The 21,385-nt window shown below is 41.6% G+C and overlaps 2 protein-coding genes across 2 annotated transcripts in view; one reads left to right on the top strand and one right to left on the bottom strand.

Annotated features, from left to right (window-relative positions):
• The window catches only part of LOC106565997 (guanine nucleotide-binding protein G(I)/G(S)/G(T) subunit beta-1), a 20,350-nt gene extending 8,770 nt beyond the window's left edge, over nt 1–11,580 (bottom strand). Inside the window, exon 1 of the mRNA XM_014133745.2 lies at nt 11,170–11,580. The gene's annotated coding sequence lies outside the window, so the exon portion shown is untranslated. The remainder of the gene's footprint in view (nt 1–11,169) is intronic.
• The window catches only part of LOC106566003 (calglandulin), a 17,153-nt gene continuing 7,341 nt past the window's right edge, over nt 11,574–21,385 (top strand). Inside the window, 4 exon segments of the mRNA XM_045692140.1 lie at nt 11,574–11,582; nt 13,545–13,592; nt 13,594–13,679; nt 13,681–13,715. Coding sequence (XP_045548096.1) covers nt 11,574–11,582; nt 13,545–13,592; nt 13,594–13,679; nt 13,681–13,715 — 178 coding nt within the window.

Here is a 21,385-nt window from a genome sequence, read left to right as displayed (position 1 = left end):
CATAAAATGAACAACAGCCCGCTTGGAGTTTGCCAAAAGGAACTTAAAGGACTATCAGACCATGAGAAACAAGATTCCCTGGTCTGATGAAACCAAGATTGAACTCTTTGGCCTGAATGCCAAGTGTCACGTCTGGAGGAAACCAGGCACCGCTCATCACCTGGCCAATACCATCCCTACGGTGAAGCATGGTGGTGGCAGTATCATGCTGTGGGGATGTTTTTCAGCAGTAGGGACTGGGAGACTAGTCAGGATCGAGGGAAAGATGAACAGAGCAACGTATAGAGAGATCCTTGATAAAAACCTGCTCCAGAGCGCTCAGAACGGGGCGAAGGTTCACCTTCCAACAGCACAACGACCCTAAGCAGACAGCCAAGACAACACAGGAATGACTTCGGGACAAGTCTCAATGTCCTTGGGTGGCGGCCCAGCCAGAGCCCGGACTTGAACCCGATCGAACATCTCTGGAGAGACCTGAAAATACCTGTGCAGCGACACTCCCCAAACAACCTGACAGAGCTTGAGAGGATCTGTAGAGAAGAATAGGAGAAACAACCCAAATACAGGTATGACAAGCTTGTAGGCTGTAAAGACTCGAGGCACAAAGTACTGAGTAAAGGGTCTGAATACTTATGTAAAATGTAAAGTTGTTATTTAATACATTTGTAAAAATGTATAACCGGTTTCTGCTTTGTCATTATGGGGTATTGTGGGGAAAAATACATTTTAGAATAAGGCTGTAACGTACCAAAATGTGGAAAGAAATCAAGGGTTCTGATTACGTTCCGAATGCACTGTATGTAATCCAACATTTTAGTGGAAATTTGTGCAGCAAAACATTCACCTTTTGCTACTATTTCTGTCAAATTTACACATACAATTTGACGCATGCCTTGGATAATTCCAATGTATGCACCACACAAAACACACTGCAACGCTGCAAGGCAAATGCAGAATTCCATTGGAAATGAATGTACTTCTAATGTACCAACATGCAATGACGCTGTCGGTCTGATCGAGGTGCAAGTCTTTGGTAAAGAAATAGGCTAATGACACGTTTGCATAGATGGACATTGTCCTCTTCAAAGAACTCTCTCAACCAGAAAACGGATTTTCGGAACGAGTAACTACTTTCCTTCCACTGGGAAACGTTGTGCAGTCATTAAACGACAAAAATTGCATCAGGGGGAGAAGTAGGCTGTGACACCATTGCTTTGGCTAGTGCAGGCCTATTCTCATAGCCTACATAACAGTACTTCTGTTGGCTTGGCCAGTGCAGCAGGCCCAGACACTCATATCCTACATTAGAGCGCCTCTCCTGCCCTCACACAACTGTGCTACTGACTCACAGTCCTATCTTCTCACCTCAATGTCATTGACATAATCCTGAGACACAATTTAGTCTCTCCTGACAAATCCTGTTAAGACATGACCTGAAAAACAGTTATCCTGCTGACCCCAATCCACTGGTTTATTCTCACTAGATCAGCCAACGGTGCTAAGTGATCAATAAACCATTTATATCGATACAGGCTGATCTGATCACACTCGTCTGGGCAACCTAAACACATCATTTACCCCAAACAGTAGCCTAAAGCACTGATCTTCCTTTTAGTCAAATAATACCGAACATGGTCAGAGAAAACAGAGGTCATTTTCAAAACACTTAACATTTTAGTGATTTAGCAGATGCTCTTATCCAGAGCAATTAGGGTTAAGTGCCTTGCTCAAGGGCAGAGATATTTTAAGTAGTTGGCTTGGGGATTCTAGCCAGAGACCTTTCGGTTACTGGTCTTACACTCTTAACTGCTAGGATAACATTCTATTGTGAAAAATTGAGAGATTATCCACACACCAGCATTGTGAAAGGTACCAGTAATACGGGAAACAGCCTTGACCTCACATTCGCAGAAGACTGAATTAGCACATTTGGATATGAATGAAACATAAGGATTATAATCAAAACATTTGGTTTTAGCCCCAGTTCTTCCTCCTAGCTAACCCCATCACCTTACCTCACGTATTTCACTCTGTACGGTCAAAGTGTTTGAGTGCTAGACTGAGGATCTTCTCTAAACTGAGCACCTCACACTCATGGTCCTCGCTGATAAAAATATCACTGTTAATTCCATGACTACTTCCCATCCACAAGACAGAGGGAAGAAATGTGTTGAATTAACCTTATAACATGAGAAAAGTGAGTAACAAAATCAGGAGGGAGACACTAGGACTAGACTTCAGTATAACACACTAATTACTGTGGCATCAGAATGACAACGTTAATCATGGAGAGGATATGTAATTAAAAACTACAAATTCTGCATTGGCATTTGTTCAAACACCTAATTCATTGAGTTTGATGTTGAGTCTCAGTTGTAAGTTACTTGGAGTCAATGTAGGCACAATTCAGAAGATGCTCAAGCCTAAACATAGGACTCAGTCACAGTTCATCCCTACACTACCTCAGGGTAAGAAAACAAAGAACAAATTCTGCAATGTGGGTGAACTAGATGCTCTCGGAGTCTGTCCATAATCCCTTACTGTAAGAAGTTCCTCTGCCCCTCATTTCTCCAAGCGCCTGATCGGAATCAGCTGACTGCATGATAAACAGGGAGTGGTGGCAAATAGCCTGGAGGTGTGGCTTACTGACTGCTCTGAGGTCTCTTGAGGGCAGCCGGAGTCTGCTGCTCAACATAAATGTTTTCATAATGTTTGTGTTTCCATGCAGGCATACAAATTCACCTTTCAGAGCAGGATCTCTCTCAGTAGTTTTCAGGATTATTTTAGTTTTACACTGATACATTTTCCATGTTTCAGATGTTTATTGCCTTTTCCAACAAAAATAAAAATGGAAGAAATGGCAAACGTGCATAAAGATGGCAGAATTCAGATATAAAGTCATTGTTTAAGCACCATCCATCGAGCTTTTAAACTACGGCACACGATATGGTTTGGTTTTCCAAATTGCCGGTGTGTTGAACCTGAAATTGGGATCATGTATACTCTACTAATGGCTAGGGCTGTTGGGGTGACTGTTTCACCGACACACCGGCAGTCATGAATGAAATTCTAAGTGACCATTGAGTCACAGTAATCTCCTCTCATGCACAAAAATTACATACCATATCAAAACAGTATGTGCTTTTAAAACTCACTTCACTGATCAATTTGAAGAAAGTTTCAACCAGTTGTTGAAATTCTGAGTGGAAAACATGGTTGTTGTGGATGTTGTTTCACAGTTTACCCAAAGAAATGGACAATGATCTCTAAGGTGATGATTCATTCAACACCCATATATATTAGTACCAGTCAAAAGATTGGCCACACCTCATTCAAGGGTTTCTTTATTTTTTAGTATTTTATACATCGTTGAATAAGAGTTTAGACATCAAAACTATGAAATAACATATGGAATCATGTAGCAACCCCAAAAAAGTGTTTAAGACATCAATATATTTTATATTTGACATTTTTCAAAGTAGCCACCCTTTGCCTTGATGACAGCTTTGCACACTCTTGGCATTCGCTCAACCAGCTTCACCTGGAATGATTTTCCAACAGTATTGAAGGAGTTCCCACATATGTGGAGCACTTCTTTGCTGCTTTTCCTTCACTCTGCGGTCCAACTCATCCCAAACCATCTCAATTGGGTTGAGGTCGGGTGATTGTGGAGGCCAGGTCATCTGATGCAGCACTCCATCACTCTCCCTATTGGTCAAAAGCCCTTACACAGCCCGGAGATGTGTTTGGTCATTGTCCTGTTGAAAAACAAATGACAGTCTCACTAAGTGCAATCCAGATGGGATGGCGTATCGCTGCAGAATGCTGTGGTAGACATGCTGGTTAAGTGTGCCTAGAACCTTAAATCAGTGTCACAAGCAAAACACCCCCACACCACACCTCCTCGCTTCACGGTGGGACCCACACATGCGGAGAGCATCCATTCACCTAATCTGCATCTCACAAAGACACGGCGGTTGGAACCAAAAATCTCAAATTTGAACTCATCAGACCAAAAGGACAGATTTCCACCGGTCTAATGTGCATTGGTCATATTTCTTGGCCCAAGCAAGTCTCTTCTTCTTCTTCTTGGTGTCTTTTAGTAGTAGTAGTTTCTTTGCAGCAATTCGACCATGAAGGCCTGATTCACTCGGTCTCCTCTGAACAGTTGATGTTGAGATTTATTTGGGCTGCAATTTCTGAGGCTGGTAACACTAATGAACATATATTTAAAGTTAAACGGCCTTTTAAGCATTCTAGTACAGTTAAATAGTTGAAACAAAGTGTCATGTTTATTTGTTCAGTTAGGAACAGATTGTTTAATAACTTGTAAATTTGGAAAAATTACAAATCCATGAATGTACTTTATCACACAACAGATATTCACAGAAATATTTTAGCTGCCCTGCATTACAAAGGTGGTGAAGTTGTCATTGTCCCTTCTTACTATCCAATCTTGACTGTATGGAGAAACTTCAAAATGCTTTGAAAGAAATATTGGTTGAAACTAAAATGCAGTTAATCATTTTAGCTTTAACTGCTTGGGAAAAAAATGGTGTCTCTAGGCTGTCAAACTGCACAACTTAAACTTTTAAAATGTGCTCAACTTACTTGACTAGTAAAATGCGAGCAAATTTACAACACATCTCATCTTTCATTTAAGAAATAAAAAACAAAACAGCTTTGTTTCAAATTAAATGAAAATCTTGACCTATACCACCATGAATTAACAACAGAAAAGCCACTGGTATTAGTCATTTTTTTTCCAGTGACGAAATGGCTGCGTTACAATATGACTGCCCATTTACAATTTTAACATTTGGGGGAGGGTTTTCTTCAAAGAGGACCTGCTCGGCTTTGTCACAAGAGTTATTACTTTTTCGTCTACAATGTGTGAAGTTTCACTGAAAAGGCACTCACTGTCCATACTAGTACAGGGAGCACCAAGATACCTAATACAACATATTGTATTATTCTTGCATTCCAAAGGATCATTAGGAATAGATCAACATTGGCTAATGTTGGCCGATGTAGTAACAGAAAATGACAATACAAAGCGTCTCTCTCTAACGGAGACACACTAACCAAAAAGTTATTTTGTTGGCATCTACATATGTCCCTATTACCAGTAAAACATAATCAAAACCTATTCACTTACTTGCTGTGCTGTTTCTTGTTCATTTGTTTAGTCGTTTCATTCTCAACCAGGATTTCAGCATACATGTCAAGCAGTGAAGTTTCAGCTGTCTGTCTGTGGCCTCTTCTGTCATGGGTCCTCTTCCTCGGTGCACACTGTCACTGTGTCCGTTTCCATCTTGTCCAGCTGTGTCTAACATTTCACAAACCCTGTTTCGTGTCTCCATCGAAGTAGTGGTCCTTGTACCTAGCATCGAGCATGGTGGCGACGTAGTAAAGAGGCTCAGAGAGAATGCCACCGAATCACTTGTTCACAGTCTCTACTAGAGTACTTTTGTAAGTTTTAACCCTACGGTCTGTGTGGGCAGTTTTGTTGAGCAGGTGTTTCAATGCCACGATGGGGTATCACGTCTGCTGCAGACGCAGTTCATCAGCTTATTTCTCCAGTCAGTTGTTTGAATGGAGCGTGTTCATGTCAATGAGAGTCCACTGGTTTGTACTGATTGTTGCAGGTAACTCAGTCGGCTGTGTACACGCCAAGCACTCGTTTTTGTTCCAGCAGGCTCTCCATGTAAAAAGTACTGTTCCATCTGGTGGAAACATCTTGCTTAAACCTTTTCATTTTCACTACAAGCTGCTCCTGTACTGCTTGCAGCGATGTATGCTAGCTGCGAGTGTTTAAAATGACCCACTATCTTCCTACCGGTTCCCACTGTGTCAGATATGCTGCGTTGGGCCAAAACAGCTTAATTCACAGCCAGTTGCTGGCGACTCCGCATTCTTACAAAGCCTTCGTCATGTTACGTGCATTAACACATTGTTCTTGGGGATTTTCCTAGTTTCAAACATGTTCTCAAATGCCATTGAAATGGTTGTAGCGGTATGAGAACAAGCACATTCTTGAGCTTGCAATACGACTTTCCTCAGTACGAAATCCTTGTTGACCCACTGTGCTGTAAGACTCAGCATGCTCATGGGTCTGACGTCGCTGGTCCAAATGTCAGTCGTGAAGCTAATCTCAGTGACGCCCATAGCAAGTAGCTCACAGATGTGCATTTAAACAATACTGTGTAACTCCGGTAGGGCAACATCTGAAAAACAGCACTTACTTGGTAGTGTGTACCGGGGCTCGAGGTGCTCGACCAGTCGACAGAGACCGGTTGATTGTCAAGGGCAATTAATTCCATTATCTTGACGTTAATGGATTTCGCCTTTGAGTTGTCTCGCTGAAATTCTATTTCAAATGACTGCTCGACTTGAACTTGTTTAGTTGTTGGAAGTGCGCGCTCTTAGTTTTGTTCTAAGTAGCCACTGAACGTCTGGGGGTGATGCATTTTCAAATCAGTAATTAGGTTTGTGCTTTGAAAGATTTCACTTTCTCCCATCTGGAAATAATAGCAGCACAAACATTGCATATGACCTTTTTGTTATCTTCCTTTGAAACTTCAAAATAGATCCACACAGCACACATTGTGGGCTAGGTTAGGAATGCTGTGTTGCACGTGTAGCTCTGTATTTTTCATGGCATCATTACGTCATCTACCTACGTTACAGGTATGCACGTCAGCTTTGACATCGGATTTGCACATCGGCGTTATACACTGACCCGATGCTGGCATTTTTAGCTAATATCATCCGATTCCGATATGCTTACCGATATATTGTGCATCCTTAATGTATGTATGCATGTGTACACACACACACAAACTCAAGCTTGAAAAAAATATAAATAATTTTAAATGATTGTGCCGTTATACAACACAGTCAACCGCATATTATGCACGGCAGAAAAATACAGATTTTTTAAACTGATTAGATATCTTTGGTACATAATTGGTCTTGCATAAATTAAACCAATTCAGAGTTGGCCTACAATTAGTGACGTCGTATTTGGTTTTAAATAGCCTGGTAATAGGGCATTTTTATCTTTTCAGAATTAATAGGTTGACATTACTTTTAGGTACAGAATATCGAATATCTCGCCACCGTGCATTTCCATCTCCTCCCTTCATACCTTTCTCGAGCACGCAGAGAGAGGGGCTATCAACAGTTTAATGAAATATGTTTCATTGTGAAAACGTATTACTATCAATGATCCCAAACAGATTTCACTTGGTTTCCCAAATTAAGCACTGTGTAGCTGCAGGAACAGGGTTGGAGACCCCACGGTACACAGAGTTTGGGAGAAATATCACCTGTGCTGCGGAGAGATCCTGCATGCTCCTCAAACAGCGGTTGATGTGTGGAATGAAATAACCAGAATAGCCTACCTAACATGAGTGAAAAACGAAACAGCAGAAAGTGTCCTACATTCGCTATTCGAGTACATACGGATGACATTTTTTCTCCTGCCCCTGTTCCTGCACATTTGATAATGTGCCATTCTAGTAATATTAGTAAAGACAAGATTCAATTCAGAAAAGTTTGATGGGTGAAAGTATGATCACTTGATGAGAGAAGTGTTTGCAGCCTGAGGCAAGGAACAGGCCGCAAGCTTTTTTTTGCGACTTTCTCAAATCATCAATAGCCTATAGTTGCATCATGCAGCCCATACATCTTTTGATATTCAAGGCATCCTAAATGCTTATTATTCACAACTAAAGTTGTCAAATTACTCTAAATCTCGTGTGTAGGACCTTTTTAAAAATGATCACTTTTACACTCAACATGCTCATGAATGGGAAAAATATCCTTTCTATTTTATTCAGCTAAGTTCAATTATATTAGTCTTACTATAAAATAATGGCACAGGACTTCAGAATATTTTGTCTGCTAAATAAACAAGCCTATGCATGGCACACTGCCATATAAACTGTAGGCCAACTCATTCTGTTCTTCTGGAATACATTTTCTTCACATATTTGTTTAGACCTGCCTAAAATAAATAAATTGATTTATGATGGTGTAAATTCAACTGATTCATTACACTTGTAGATGTTTCAAAGGCGCGCAATAGTGGCTTGCTAAACGTGTTTATGTTAATTAACGGTAAATTACCATGAGACCAGCAGTCTTTTGCATGACAATACCTGGCTGACAAAATATCATGACCACCACAGCCCTACCAATGACCATACAAAAAAAGTATAGCGGAGAGCAATGAACAATATGGCAAATTTAACAAATCAAGAAATTTGTGGTAAATGCATGGGGCCCCGCCATCTTTATGCACCTCCGCTATTGCATAATAAAACACTAAAAGAGCACAAAAGTAGGCCTGCATTGTAGAAAGCTTGATGCTATTATATCAGTGCAAAAAAATGTCATGTCTAAAGCTGGATCATAGAAAAGACCATAACCAGCACTATCACTGACCAAGCCTGTAATCCTAAAAGCTCAAATCCACAGACAGTAAATATTTAATCCAATCTATGCCCACTAACAGGAAAACAGCTGGCAAAAACTCACACCGGAGTCAGAAATCAGTTTTCCACTCTGAAAAAAGCATGTCTGATTAGTCTCTACGACAACATGCTTACAAGAAGTAGCCTTAAAGACATTGGCGACTACAATATATTTTTTTACCTCCCGCTTATACATGCATAATCTATGAGCAGAATTACTGTTTTACCCTAATTAACCACAAAATCCCTAGTTTGAAAGCCACCATCAGCCACCGTTGAAAGCCAAGTAGACAAAAGTACAGGAGAATCTCTAATTCTCTCACTGCCACAAGATAGTTACCAATGTGGTCCTTTCATCAAAATGGACTAATGCTTAAACAAACATCTCGGGCTGAGAGGGTGGATGGGGGTTTAATTAATAGTTCGTCATACAACAATTCATCTAATTGTGTGTACCACAGTCAAAACAACACCCTGCAGTAAAATTCACACTGGCATTAATCTCTACGACAACATACAACAAGTAGCCTTAAAGACATTGGCGACTACTACGTAGTTAACCCTTCCCGTAACTTCTAAACTTAAGACCTAGCTAACGTTAGCCACCTATTACTTTTTGCAAATTCATAACAGTCTATTTAGCAAATTCGTAGCATATATTAACTGTAACTTGTAACATATATGAAATGGGTGAGGGACATCCACAAATTATACATACCGTACGAAACATAACATATATTAAATGAGTGTCTGATTTACGTACAGAATGATACAAAATACTGAGACCAGGTTGGATATTAAGCTTGAAACACTCCTGTCCTGATGTAATTTGACTGCAGAGGGAAACATTGGTGTGCTCAAATATAGTGGTACAAGTAATTTGCTTGCATTAGCACTATTTGCATCCAAATTGAATGTCCTCTGCAAATAAACTGATGAATCACTCTCCGTTGGTATTCAGATGAGGCTACAATATTTGTTTGAACAATTCAGGCTCATTGTAGATACAATGCTGCAAATGCAAGAACTCCCCCGCTCATCTCTTCCATGTCTGTCATTTACATAGAAAAACAAATTAGCTGGCTTGAAAGTTGATGTAAAAGAAGTTAGGGTAGCTACCACTACCAAAACGGTTACACTGACCACCTATGAAGCCTCAACCGATGGCATGCTAATTAATGTCTTGCATCGATGGAAACATATGAGACTGAGGCAGCAAACGCCATCTTGTTCGCTGCCGCTTTTTATAGGCCTAGCTACTAGGGTTGAAGAATCGAAGCTAACTAGACACGTAGATAGATTTACTTTAATGCTATGTAACGTGTGAAAATAATGTGCAATCCCAGTATTTAATACATGCGAAAAGGCCGAGATGTAGTTATATCTCAATTTCCATGATCAGAATGTATGTCTCAACGATTTCTAACCAAATAACCCTGCTCAATAGCAGTGACCTCAATACTAGCTACTAGACAGCAGCCCAACTTCACTCTCCGACAACGGACGTCGGGGATTATCAGAAAGAGGGGGCAGACAAACAGAAAAGACCCACCCAAATGTAATAACACACAGATCCAGCATTCCTATCGTTTCACCCCCGTGCTAGATTACTCCAGCAACTAGCTAAGGAGTTAGCTGGCTAGTGTTGGCGAAGAAAACCCAATTATCTACTTAACTAGAAGTACCCATATCGTTAAAGCCAGCAGTAGCCGTTTAATTTGATGTAAACCACAAGAGCCAAGTAAAGCAATTGTGCTACCGTTAAGGTGGGGGATATTTAAAATGGTACAAATTGTTTATTTACCAGCTAGCAGTTAGCTAACGTTTGTGCTTTTTAACATCAATCCAGCTAACTTTAGTTAGCAAACTAGCTAACGTCAGTGTTTAACAGACATCTAGTTAACTAGCTAACGTTAACTGAATTTAACTACGTTAGCTATCTAGGTGGTAGATTGGCAAAAGTGGTCATACTTGACTACCAAAACGGCATATCTAACAATGCCTCAATTTATTTTAAACACATCCAATTATGAATAGTGCCCAAGATAAATCGCTAGCAATAGACAAGTCAGATAACTAACGTTAGCTAGTTATCGCTTGCATTTTAGGCCACAGTCGTCCATCGCAAAGATGTTAGCTACCCAGTTAACAAGTCCGCTTTTAATAAACAAGTTAAATATGGTTGTTTTGAAATGCAGTTTAAATTAAAAGGGGTATTGAGGCACGGTTTATATTTTTATGGAAAAAAATGACACTAGCTGGACAACATTGCTGTAGCTAACTAGTTAACGCAGCGGTCTACCTCGGACAGTTAGGTACCTAACCAAATTAGCTAACGTTAGTTGGTTAATGACTTGTGCAAGAAAGTGTTTGCTGTCCACTTGTCATGAATTGGACAGCGTCCAACCCGTCCCTTGCGAAATCAGGCTGAAAATATAGCTAGGTAGTTACCGTAGGTACGTTTACAATACACATGCTGAAATTAGGATCGATATAGCCAGCCGAGTTAGTTATTTAACATTAGAACTAGTCTGCAGTAGCTAAAGTTGGCTATGCTAACGTTAGCCAACGTTACCCCACCCCGGACAGTAACGTAAACTAGCTAATCTAACGTTACCAAATCGGCCAACAATTACTGTATCATTTTATTGCTTTCCAAATGTGCGACATTGCACCGTGACCGTCCTACCTTTTTCTCAGTTGGCGTTGGCTTGTGTTTATTTAGCATTGACTGGAAAAGGTAACGGTGTAGTTATTCCTCCAATCCACGCATCAACGAACAGCTAGCTTACAAACTAGCTAGCTTTCAGAGGAGCAACCCTTCCCAAACGTAACCAGGCTGGCCAGTAAGCTTTTTCAACAACCTGGACCAACCGGGAGGGGGGTAAAAAAATCACACCACTCCCTGTTGATGACGGGACACAGATCCCTGCTGCAAAGTGCAAGTAGGCTTACTGACAATCTCAATAATCAATTTTCACTACTGTCTGTTCCCGATGTATATTTCATTTAGAAGCCACTTCCCCTTTGGTCGCCCTAAACTCTTTCTCGGTACTACTCAGTCACTATTTCACCCGGCAATCAAACGGCGAGATGGGCGCGGTAACCCTGCAATAAACTATGGGAAACCCCACGCTCTGCAGCAACGCTCGCATAAACACAAAATTAGATTGGGCATTCGTTTAGAAAAAGTACAATATAGGGCAATAATCAGAGCAAAATATCGAATTAATTGTCCAACAAATTAATTAATCTAGGTATATTATGGGTTTACAATACTTCATAAAATGTATATTCTCTACTACAGCTATAATGACTCTCAGAGGACAGCGTTGCCTGCATCAGTTTGCGTGTCTGTCCCAAGAGCCCACTACAGTTGTGCGTGCATGTCTGTCTGTCTGTGTGCCCAAATGAATCCAATGCAATGAGTTTTGGGGTAACTATGAAGAAATCTCCTTCCCGTATTTGTTTTGCACGGTGTTCTAGTATCTTCTGGGTACTTCTGCATGAATGTGTGTCAAATGAGGCTGGTGGGGGGGAGCTATAGGAGGACAGGCTCATTGAAATGGCTGGAATATAATTATTGGAACGAGTCAAACATCTGGTTTCCATAGGTTTGTTGTGTTTGATACGTTCCATTAATTGGATTCCAGCCTTTACAATGAGCCGTCCTCTTATAGCTCCTCCCACCAGCCTCCACTGTGGGTGTGCTGGTCAGATGCCTCACAAGTCCTCAACTGGCAGCTTCATTAAATAGTACCTGCAAAACACCAGTCTCAATGTCAACAGTGAAGAGGCTGAGTTCCTCTGTCCAGTGTCTGTTCCTTTGACCATCTTAATCTTTTCTTTTTATTGACCAGTCTGAGATTGCTTTTTTTGCAACTCTGCCTAGAAGGCCAGCATCCCGGAGTCGCCTCTTTACTGTTGACGTTGAGACTGGTGTTTTGCGGGTACTGTTTAATGAAGCTGCCCGTTGAGGACTTGCGAGGCATCTGATTCTCAAACTAGACATTCTAATGTACTTGTCGTCTTGCTCAGTTGTGCACCGGGGACTCCCACTCATCTTTCTGGTTAGTGCCAGTTTGCGCTGTTCTGTGAAGGGAGTAATTTCTCACATGGAATAGCCTTCATTTATCAGAACAAGAATAGAATGATAAGTTTCAGAAGAAAGCTCTTTTTTTCTGGCCATTTTGAGCCTGTAATCAAACCCACAAATGCTGATGCTCCAGATACTCATCTAGTCTGAAGGCCAGTTGTATTGCTTCTTTAATCAGGACAACAGTTTTCAACTGTGCTAACAAAATTGCAATAGGGTTTTCTAATGATCAATTAGCCTTTTAAAATGATAAACTTGGATTAGCTAACACAAAGTGCCATTGGAACACAGGAGTGATGGTTGCTGATAATGGGCCTCTGTACGCCTATGTAGATATAAAAAAAAAAAAATCTGCCGTTTCCAGCTACAATAGTCATTTACAACATTAACAATGTCTACACTGTATTTCTGATCAATTTGATGTTATTTTAATGGACAAAATGTTTTGCTTTTCTTTCAAAAACAAGGACATTTCTAAGTGACTCCACACTTTTGTACATGACTAATAGCACTGATTCCAGCAAGTAACAGATTCCTCTTGGACAAAGTGTGAGCCCATCCCCTGTATACCATAAAAGGTCTCCTTGTATATCTAACCCAGGGGAAAGGGTAAGAGGTTCTTAAGTAATATCAAATATTTTGTGTCCCTCTGACCATGTCAATTCCTCTAGTGCCAGACAAAATGGCGAGTAACCATTTTGAAAGTATTACAGAATTATCTATTTTTCAATAATTTGTAGGATTCTACAATTTGTCAACATGGGCTCACATTTTATATGGATTAAATGTTCTGGAAAACTGACCATTGGCTTTGGATATGAGCATAAACCTTTATTAGTTAAGTACTTAACTTATCAGTATAAATGCATGTCATTTACAGGCCTAGATAAATAAATAAATAAAATATTTGGATGATTGAACTTCTCAGTTCCATCAAAAGTTATTCTTATTCATCGTTCTTTTCCCAGGCAAACACTTTGACACAGGAGCAGATCACTAAATATAAAGGTGTTTTCTGAGATGTTTGATGAGGAAGAAAATGGAACAGTGAAGACACAGGGGCTGGAGCGACTGATGACCTTAAAGGGAATCAACCCTACCAAGAGAGCTTCACATGGCCAAAGATGTGGACAAAGCTGGTGAGTATATCTTTCATAATATGGCCTTTATTTTAAAGTGACCGTTATGTTTTATGTACATTACACAAACATACATACACATATATATACATACATATATACAGTGAGGGAAAAAAGTATTTGATCCCCTGCTGATTTTGTACGTTTGCCCACTGACAAAGAAATGATCAGTCTATAATTTTAATGGTTGGTTTATTTGAACAGTGAGAGACAGAATAACAACAAAAAAATCCAGAAAAACACATGTCAAAAATTTTATAAATTGATTTGCATTTTAATGAGGGAAATAAGTATTTGACCCCTCTGCAAAACATGACTTAGTACTTGGTGGCAAAACCCTTGTTGGCAATCACAGAGGTCAGACGTTTCTTGTAGTTGGCCACCAGGTTTGCACACATCTCAGGAGGGATTTTGTCCCACTCCTCTTTGCAGATCTTCTCCAAGTCATTAAGGTTTCGAGACTGACGTTTGGCAACTCAAACCTTCAGCTCCCTCCACAGATTTTCTATGGGATTAAGGTCTGGAGACTGGCTAGGCCACTCCAGGACCTTAATGTGCTTCTTCTTGAGCCACTCCTTTGTTGCCTTGGCCGTGTGTTGTGGGTCATTGTCCTGCTGGAATACCCATCCACAGCCCATTTTCAATGCCCTGGCTGAGGGAAGGAGGTTCTCACCCAAGATTTGACGGTACATGGCTCCGTCCATCGTCCCTTTGATGCGGTGAAGTTGTCCTGTCCCCTTAGCAGAAAAACACCCCCAAAGGATAATGTTTCCACCTCCATGTTTGACGGTGGAGATGGTGTTCTTGGGGTCATAGGCAGCATTCCTCCTCCTCCAAACAGGGCGAGTTGAGTTGATGCCAAAGAGCTCCATTTTGGTCTCATCTGACCACAACACTTTCACCCAGTTGTCCTCTGAATCATTCAGATGTTCATTGGCAAACTTCAGACGGGCATGTATATGTGCTTTCTTGAGCAGGGGGACCTTGCGGGCGCTGCAGTATTTCAGTCCTTCACGGTGTAGTGTGTTACCAATTGTTTTCTTGGTGACTATGGTCCCAGCTGCCTTGAGATCATTGAGAAGATCCTCCCGTGTAGCTCTGGGCGGATTCCTCACCATTCTCATGATCATTACAACTCCACGAGGTGAGATCTTGCATGGAGCCCCAGGCCGAGGGAGATTGACAGTTATTTTGTGTTTCTTCCATTTGCAAACAATCGCACCAACTGTTGTCACCTTCTCACCAAGCTGCTTGACGATGGTCTTGTAGCCCATTCCAGCCTTGTGTAGGTCTACAATCTTGTCCCTGACATCCTTGGAGAGCTCTTTGGTCTTGGCCATGGTGGAGAGTTTGGAATCTGATTGATTGCTTCTGTGGACAGGTGTCTTTTATACAGGTAACAAACTGAGATTAGGAGCACTCCCTTTAAGAGTGTGCTCCTAATCTCAGCTCGTTACCTGTATAAAAGACACCTGGGAGCCAGAAATCTTTCTGATTGAGAGGGGGTCAAATACTTATTTCCCTCATTAAAATACAAATACATTTATAACATTTTTGACATGGGTTTTTCTGGATTTTTTGTTGTTATTCTGTCTCTCACTGTTCAAATAAACCTACCATTAAAATTATAGACTGATCATTTCTTTGTCAGTGGGCAAACGTACAAAATCAGCAGGGGATCAAATACTTTTCCCCCTCACTGTACATACATACATATATACAAAGGTGACCTAAACTGGGACATGCTTAACACCCCAGCCATCCTACAATCTAAGCTTGATGCCCTCAATCTCACACAAATTATCAATGAACCTACCAGGTACCACCCAAAAACCGTAAACACGGGCACCCTCATAGATATCATCCTAACCAACTTGCCCTCTAAATACACCTCTGCTGTTTTCAACCAAGATCTCAGCGATCACTGCCTCATTGCCTGCATCCGTAATGGGTCATCGGTCAAACGACCTCCACTCATCACTGTCAAATGCTCCCTGAAACATTTCAGCGAGCAAGCCTTTCTAATCGACCTGGCCCGGGTATCCTGGAAGGATATTGACCTCATCCCGTCAGTAGAGGATGCCTGTTTTTTTTTTTAAATGCCTTCCTCACCAATTTTGAACCAGGAACAGATATAGCCCTTGGTTTTCTCCAGACCTGACCGCCCTTAACCAACACAAAAACATCCTGTGGTGTTCTGCATTAGCATCGCACAGCCCCCGTGATATGCAACTTTTCAGGGAAGTTAGAAACCAATATACACAGGCAGTTAGAAAAGCCAAGGCTAGCTTTTTCAAGCAGAAATTTGCTTCCTGCAACACAAACTCAAAAAAGTTCTGGGACACTGTAAAGTCCATGGGGAATAAGAGCACCTCCTCCCAGCTGCCCACTGCACTGAGGATAGGAAACTCTGTCACCTCCGATAAATCCACTATAATTGAGAATTTCAACAAGCATTTTTCTACGGCTGGCCATGCTTTCCACCTGGCTACCCCTACCGCAGTCAACAGCATTGCACCCCCCACAGCTACTCGCCCAAGCCTTCCCCATTTCTCCTTCTCCCAAATCCAGTCAGCTGATGTTCTGAAAGAGCTGCAAAATCTGGACCCCTACAAATCAGCCGGGCTAGACAATCTGGACCCTTTCTTTCTAAAATTATCTGCCGAAATTGTTGCAACCCCTATTACTAGCCTGTTCAACCTCTCTTTCGTGTCATCTGAGATTCCCAAAGATTGGAAAGCAGCTGCTGTCATCCCCCTCTTCAAAAGAGGGGACACTCTTGACAAACTCTTGACAAACTGCTACAGACCTATATCTATCCTACCCTGCCTTTCTAAAGTCTTCGAAAGCCAAGACAACAAACAAATTACCGACCATTTCGAATCCCACCACACCTTCTCCACTATGCAATCTGGTTTCAGTGCTGGTCATGGTTGCACCTCAGCCACGCCTCAAGGTCCTAAACGATATTGTAACCGCCATCGATAAGAAACAATACTGTGCTGCCGTATTCATTGACCTGACCTGGTTCACCAACTACTTATCTGATACGAGTTCAATGTGTCAAATCGGATGGCCTGTTTTCCGGGCCTCTGGTAGTCTCTATCGGGATGCCACAGGGTTAAATTCTTGGGCCAACTCTTTTCTCTGTATATGTCAATGATGTCGCTCTTGCTGCTGGTGAGTCTCTGATCCACCTCTACACAGACGACACCATTCTGTATACTTCTGGCCCTTCTTTGGACACTGTGTTAACAACCCTCCAGATGAGCTTCAATGCCTACAACTCTCCTTCCGTGGCCTCCAACTGCTCTTAAATACAAGTAAAACTAAATGCATGCTCTTCAACCAATCGCTGCCTGCACCTGCCCGCCCATCCAGCATCACTACTCTGGAAGGTTCTGACTTAGAATATGTGGACAACTACAAATACCTAGGTGTCTGGTTAGACTGTAAGCTCTCCTTCCAGACTCACATCAAACATTTCCAATCCAAAATTAAATCTAGAATTGGCTTCCTATTTCGCAACAAAGCATCCTTCACTCATGCTGCCAAACATACCCTCATAAAACTGACCATCCTACCGATCCTCGACTTCGGCGATGTCATTTACAAAATAGCCTCCAATACCCTACTCAATAAACTGGATGCAGTCTATCACAGTGCCATCCGTTTTGTCACCAAAGCCACATATACTACCCACCTCTGCGACCTGTACGCTCTCGTTGGCTGGCCCTCGCTTCATACTCGTCGCCAAACCCACTGGCTCCAGGTCATCTACAAGACCCTACTAGGTAAAGTCCCCCCTTATCTCAGCTCACTGGTCACCATAGCAGTACCCACCTGTAGCACGCGCTCCAGCAGGTATATCTCTCTGGTCACCCCCAAGGCCAATTCCTCCTTTGGCCGTCTCTCCTTCCAGTTCTCTGCTGCCAATGACTGGAACGAACTACAAAAATCTCTGAAACTGGAAACACTTACCTCCCTCACTAGCTTTAAGCACCAGCTGTCAGAGCAGCTCACAGATCACTGCACCTGTACATAGCCCATCTATAATTTAGCCCAAACAACTACCTCTTCCCCTACTGTATTTATTGTGCTCCTTTGCACTCCATTATTTCTATTTCTACTCTGCACTTTCTTCCACTGCAAATCTACCATTCCAGTGTTTTACTTGCTATATTGTATTTACTTTGCCACCATGGCCTTTTTTGCCTTTACCTCCCTTGTCTCACCTCATTTGCTCACATTGTATATAGACTTGTTTTTCTACTGTATTATTGACTGTATGTTTGTTTTACTCCATGTGTAACTCTGTGTTGTTGTATGTGTCGAACTGCTTTGCTTTATCTTGGCCAGGTCGCAATTGTAAATGAGAACTTGTTCTCAACTTGCCTACCTGGTTAAATAAAGGTTTAATAATAAATGATATGTATGTATGTATGTATGTATGTATGTATGTATATATATATGTATGTTTTTATGTATATATACAGTATCTCACAAAAGTGAGTACACCCCTCACATTTTTGTAAATATTTGAGTATATCTTTTCATGTGACAAAACTGAAGAAATGACACTTTGCTGCAATGTAAAGTAGTGAGTGTACAGCTTGTATAACGGTGTAAATTTGCTGTCCCCTCAAAATAACTCAACACACAGCCATTAATATCTAAACCGCTGGAAACAAAAGTGAGTACACCCCTAAGTGAAAATATCCAAATTGGGTCCAAAGTGTCAATATTTTGTGTGGCCACCATTATTTTCCAGCACTGCCTTAACCCTCTTGGGCATGGAGTTCACCAGAGCTTCACAGGTTGCCACTGGAGTCCTCTTCCACTCCTTCATGACGACATCACGTAGCTGATGGATGTTAGAGACCTTGCACTCCTCCACCTTCCGTTTGAGGATGCCCCACAGATGCTCAATAGGGTTTAGGTCTGGAGACATGCTTGGCCAGTCCATCACCTTTACCCTCAGCTTCTTTAGCAAGGCAGTGGTCGTCATGGAGGTGTGTTTGGGGTCGTTATCATGTTGGAATACTGCCCTGCGGCCCAGTCTCCAAAGGGAGGGGATCATGCTCTGCTTCAGTATGTCACAGTACATGTTGGCATTCATGGTTCCCTCAATGAGCTGTAGCTCCCCAGTGCCGGCAGCACTCATGCAGCACCAGACCATGACACTCCCACCACCATGCTGGACTGTAGGCAAGACACACTTGTCTTTGTACTCCTCACCTGGTTGCCGCCACACACGCTTGACACCATCTGAACCAAATAAGTTTATCTTGGTCTCATCAGACCACAGGACATGGTTCCTCCATGTCCTTAGTCTGCTTGTCTTCAGCAAACTGTTTGCGGGCTTTCTTGTGCATCATCTTTAGAAGAGGCTTCCTTCTGGGACGACAGCCATGCAGACCAATTTGATGCAGTGTGCGGCGTATGGTCTGAGCACTGACAGGCTGACCCCCCCCCACCCCTTCAACCTCTGCAGCAATGCTGGCAGCACTCATACGTCGATTTCCCAAAGACAACCTCTGGATATGACACTGAGCACGTGCACTCAACTTCTTTGGTCGACCATGGCAAGGCCTGTTCTGAGTGGAACCTGTCCTGTTAAACCGCTGTATGGTCTTGGCCACCGTGCTGGAGCTCAGTTTCAGGGTCTTGGCAATCTTCTTATAGCCCAGGCCATCTTTATGTAGAGCAACAATTCTTTTTTTTCAGATCCTCAGAGAGTTCTTTGCCATGAGGTGCCATGTTGAACTTCCAGTGACCAGTGGTATGAGGGAGTGTGAGAGCGATGGCACCAAATTTAACACACCTGCTCCCCATTCACACCTGAGACCTTGTAACACTAACGAGTCACATGACACCGGGGAGAAAAATGGCTAATTGGGCCCAATTTGGACATTTTCACTTAGGGGTGTACTCACTTTTGTTGCCAGCAGTTTAGACATTAATGGCTGTGTGTTTAGTTATTTTGAGGGGACAGCAAATGTACACTGTTATACAAGCTGTACACTCACTACTTTACATTGTAGCAAAGTGTCATTTCTTCAGTGTTGTCACATGAAAAGATATACTCAAATATTTACAAAAATGTGAGGGGTGTACTCATTTTTGTGAGATACTGTATATGTGTATGTATGTATGTATGTATGTATGTATGTGTGTGTGTGTGTGTGTGTGTGTATATATATATATATATATATAAAAAAATTTCCCCCCCACCTTTATTTAACCAGGAAGGGCTCATTGAGATTTAAAATCTCTTTTTCAAGAGCGTCCTGGTCAAGATAGGCAGCACCAAGTCATTACAAAAATTACAGACAAACAACATGAAAAACTTCAAGTAATCTAGTAAAAACCATAGAATTCACAAGAGTATAACAAAATCAAAAACAGCAAATTAAAAACATTGACAGGTCAGGGAATCAGTCTCAATATCATTCATCAGTGATTTAAAAATACCAATCGGGACAAGTTCTTCCAGTTTAAAAGTATTTTGTAAGGCGTTCCAAGACGATGGCGCAGAGTACATAAAAGCCCTTTTACCAAATTCAGTTCGGACATTTGGAACAGTTAGCTGGATAAAGTCCAGCGAACGAAGAGAGTACCCACCACATTTCTGAACAATAAAAATGCCCAAATAAAAAGGTAGTAAACCCAAAATGGCTACCAGTGACTGAGCCTACGAGTGACTAGAGAAGGCCAGCCAACCCTGGTATACAAAGTGCAGTGGTGCGTAAGGGTTTTGCAGTTTAAAATAAATCTCAAAGTGCCGTGGTAAAGGGTGTCAATTGATCTCAAACACTGAGCGGAAGCATTCATATATAAAATATCCCCATAGTCTAGTAAAGGCATAAATGTAGCTGATACTAGCTGTCTTGTTTTGCACACTTTGTACAAAATAATAAAATGCATCCAATTATAATTCAGTATGTTTACACATATGAATATTACATCCCCCTTCTTTTAAAACAAAAGAAAAATGTTTTACATATTCTAAGCATTTATTTTGAATACATGCTCTGTAGTTTGAACAAGGTAAGTAACCATTTATATTGCATATTACACCAACTGAATCAACATAGACTCTGAAGCAATGATCCAACATACTGTTACTTTCAAACAAGGGATTCTCAGCAACTCAGCTTTCACTGTAGAAATGACATCTTAACATTTCAAACAAATACAATACCACAGCATTTCAAGTGAACTTTCAATAACAAGTTTACAGTCTGGAACTCTTTTAGGGTAGCGATCCTTCTACACCCTTTGACATTTCACAGGTCTAGGACAGCTCTGGGCTTGACCTCTCTTCCTGACCTTGTGCGATATGATGCTGAGCATGCTTCTGTGTCAGTCAACAGTTCTTGTGGTGTTGCAGGTAAGTGTGGTGTATGTTGTGCTGTGTGTGTGTTTAGTCCATCACATTCTCTTTCAGGGGAACAGTTCATCTCATCAGTGTGTTGTTCTTTTGTGTTCAGTAAGTGACGACGATTGCGGCGGTACACCGCTCCTTCTGCGGTGCGGATGTGATATGAACGTTCAGTGTCAGCTGGCTGGATGACGACTGCTGGCTTCGAGAGGCCATGCTCCTGGATTCTAACAGACTCTCCGTCGATCAGTGGTGGCAGTGGTCTAGCCTACCTGTCGTAGTATCG

This window comes from Salmo salar, chromosome ssa12 (assembly GCF_905237065.1).
Source record: "Salmo salar chromosome ssa12, Ssal_v3.1, whole genome shotgun sequence".
Taxonomy (NCBI): domain Eukaryota; kingdom Metazoa; phylum Chordata; class Actinopteri; order Salmoniformes; family Salmonidae; genus Salmo; species Salmo salar.
This window is presented reverse-complemented; position numbering and strand designations above follow the sequence as displayed.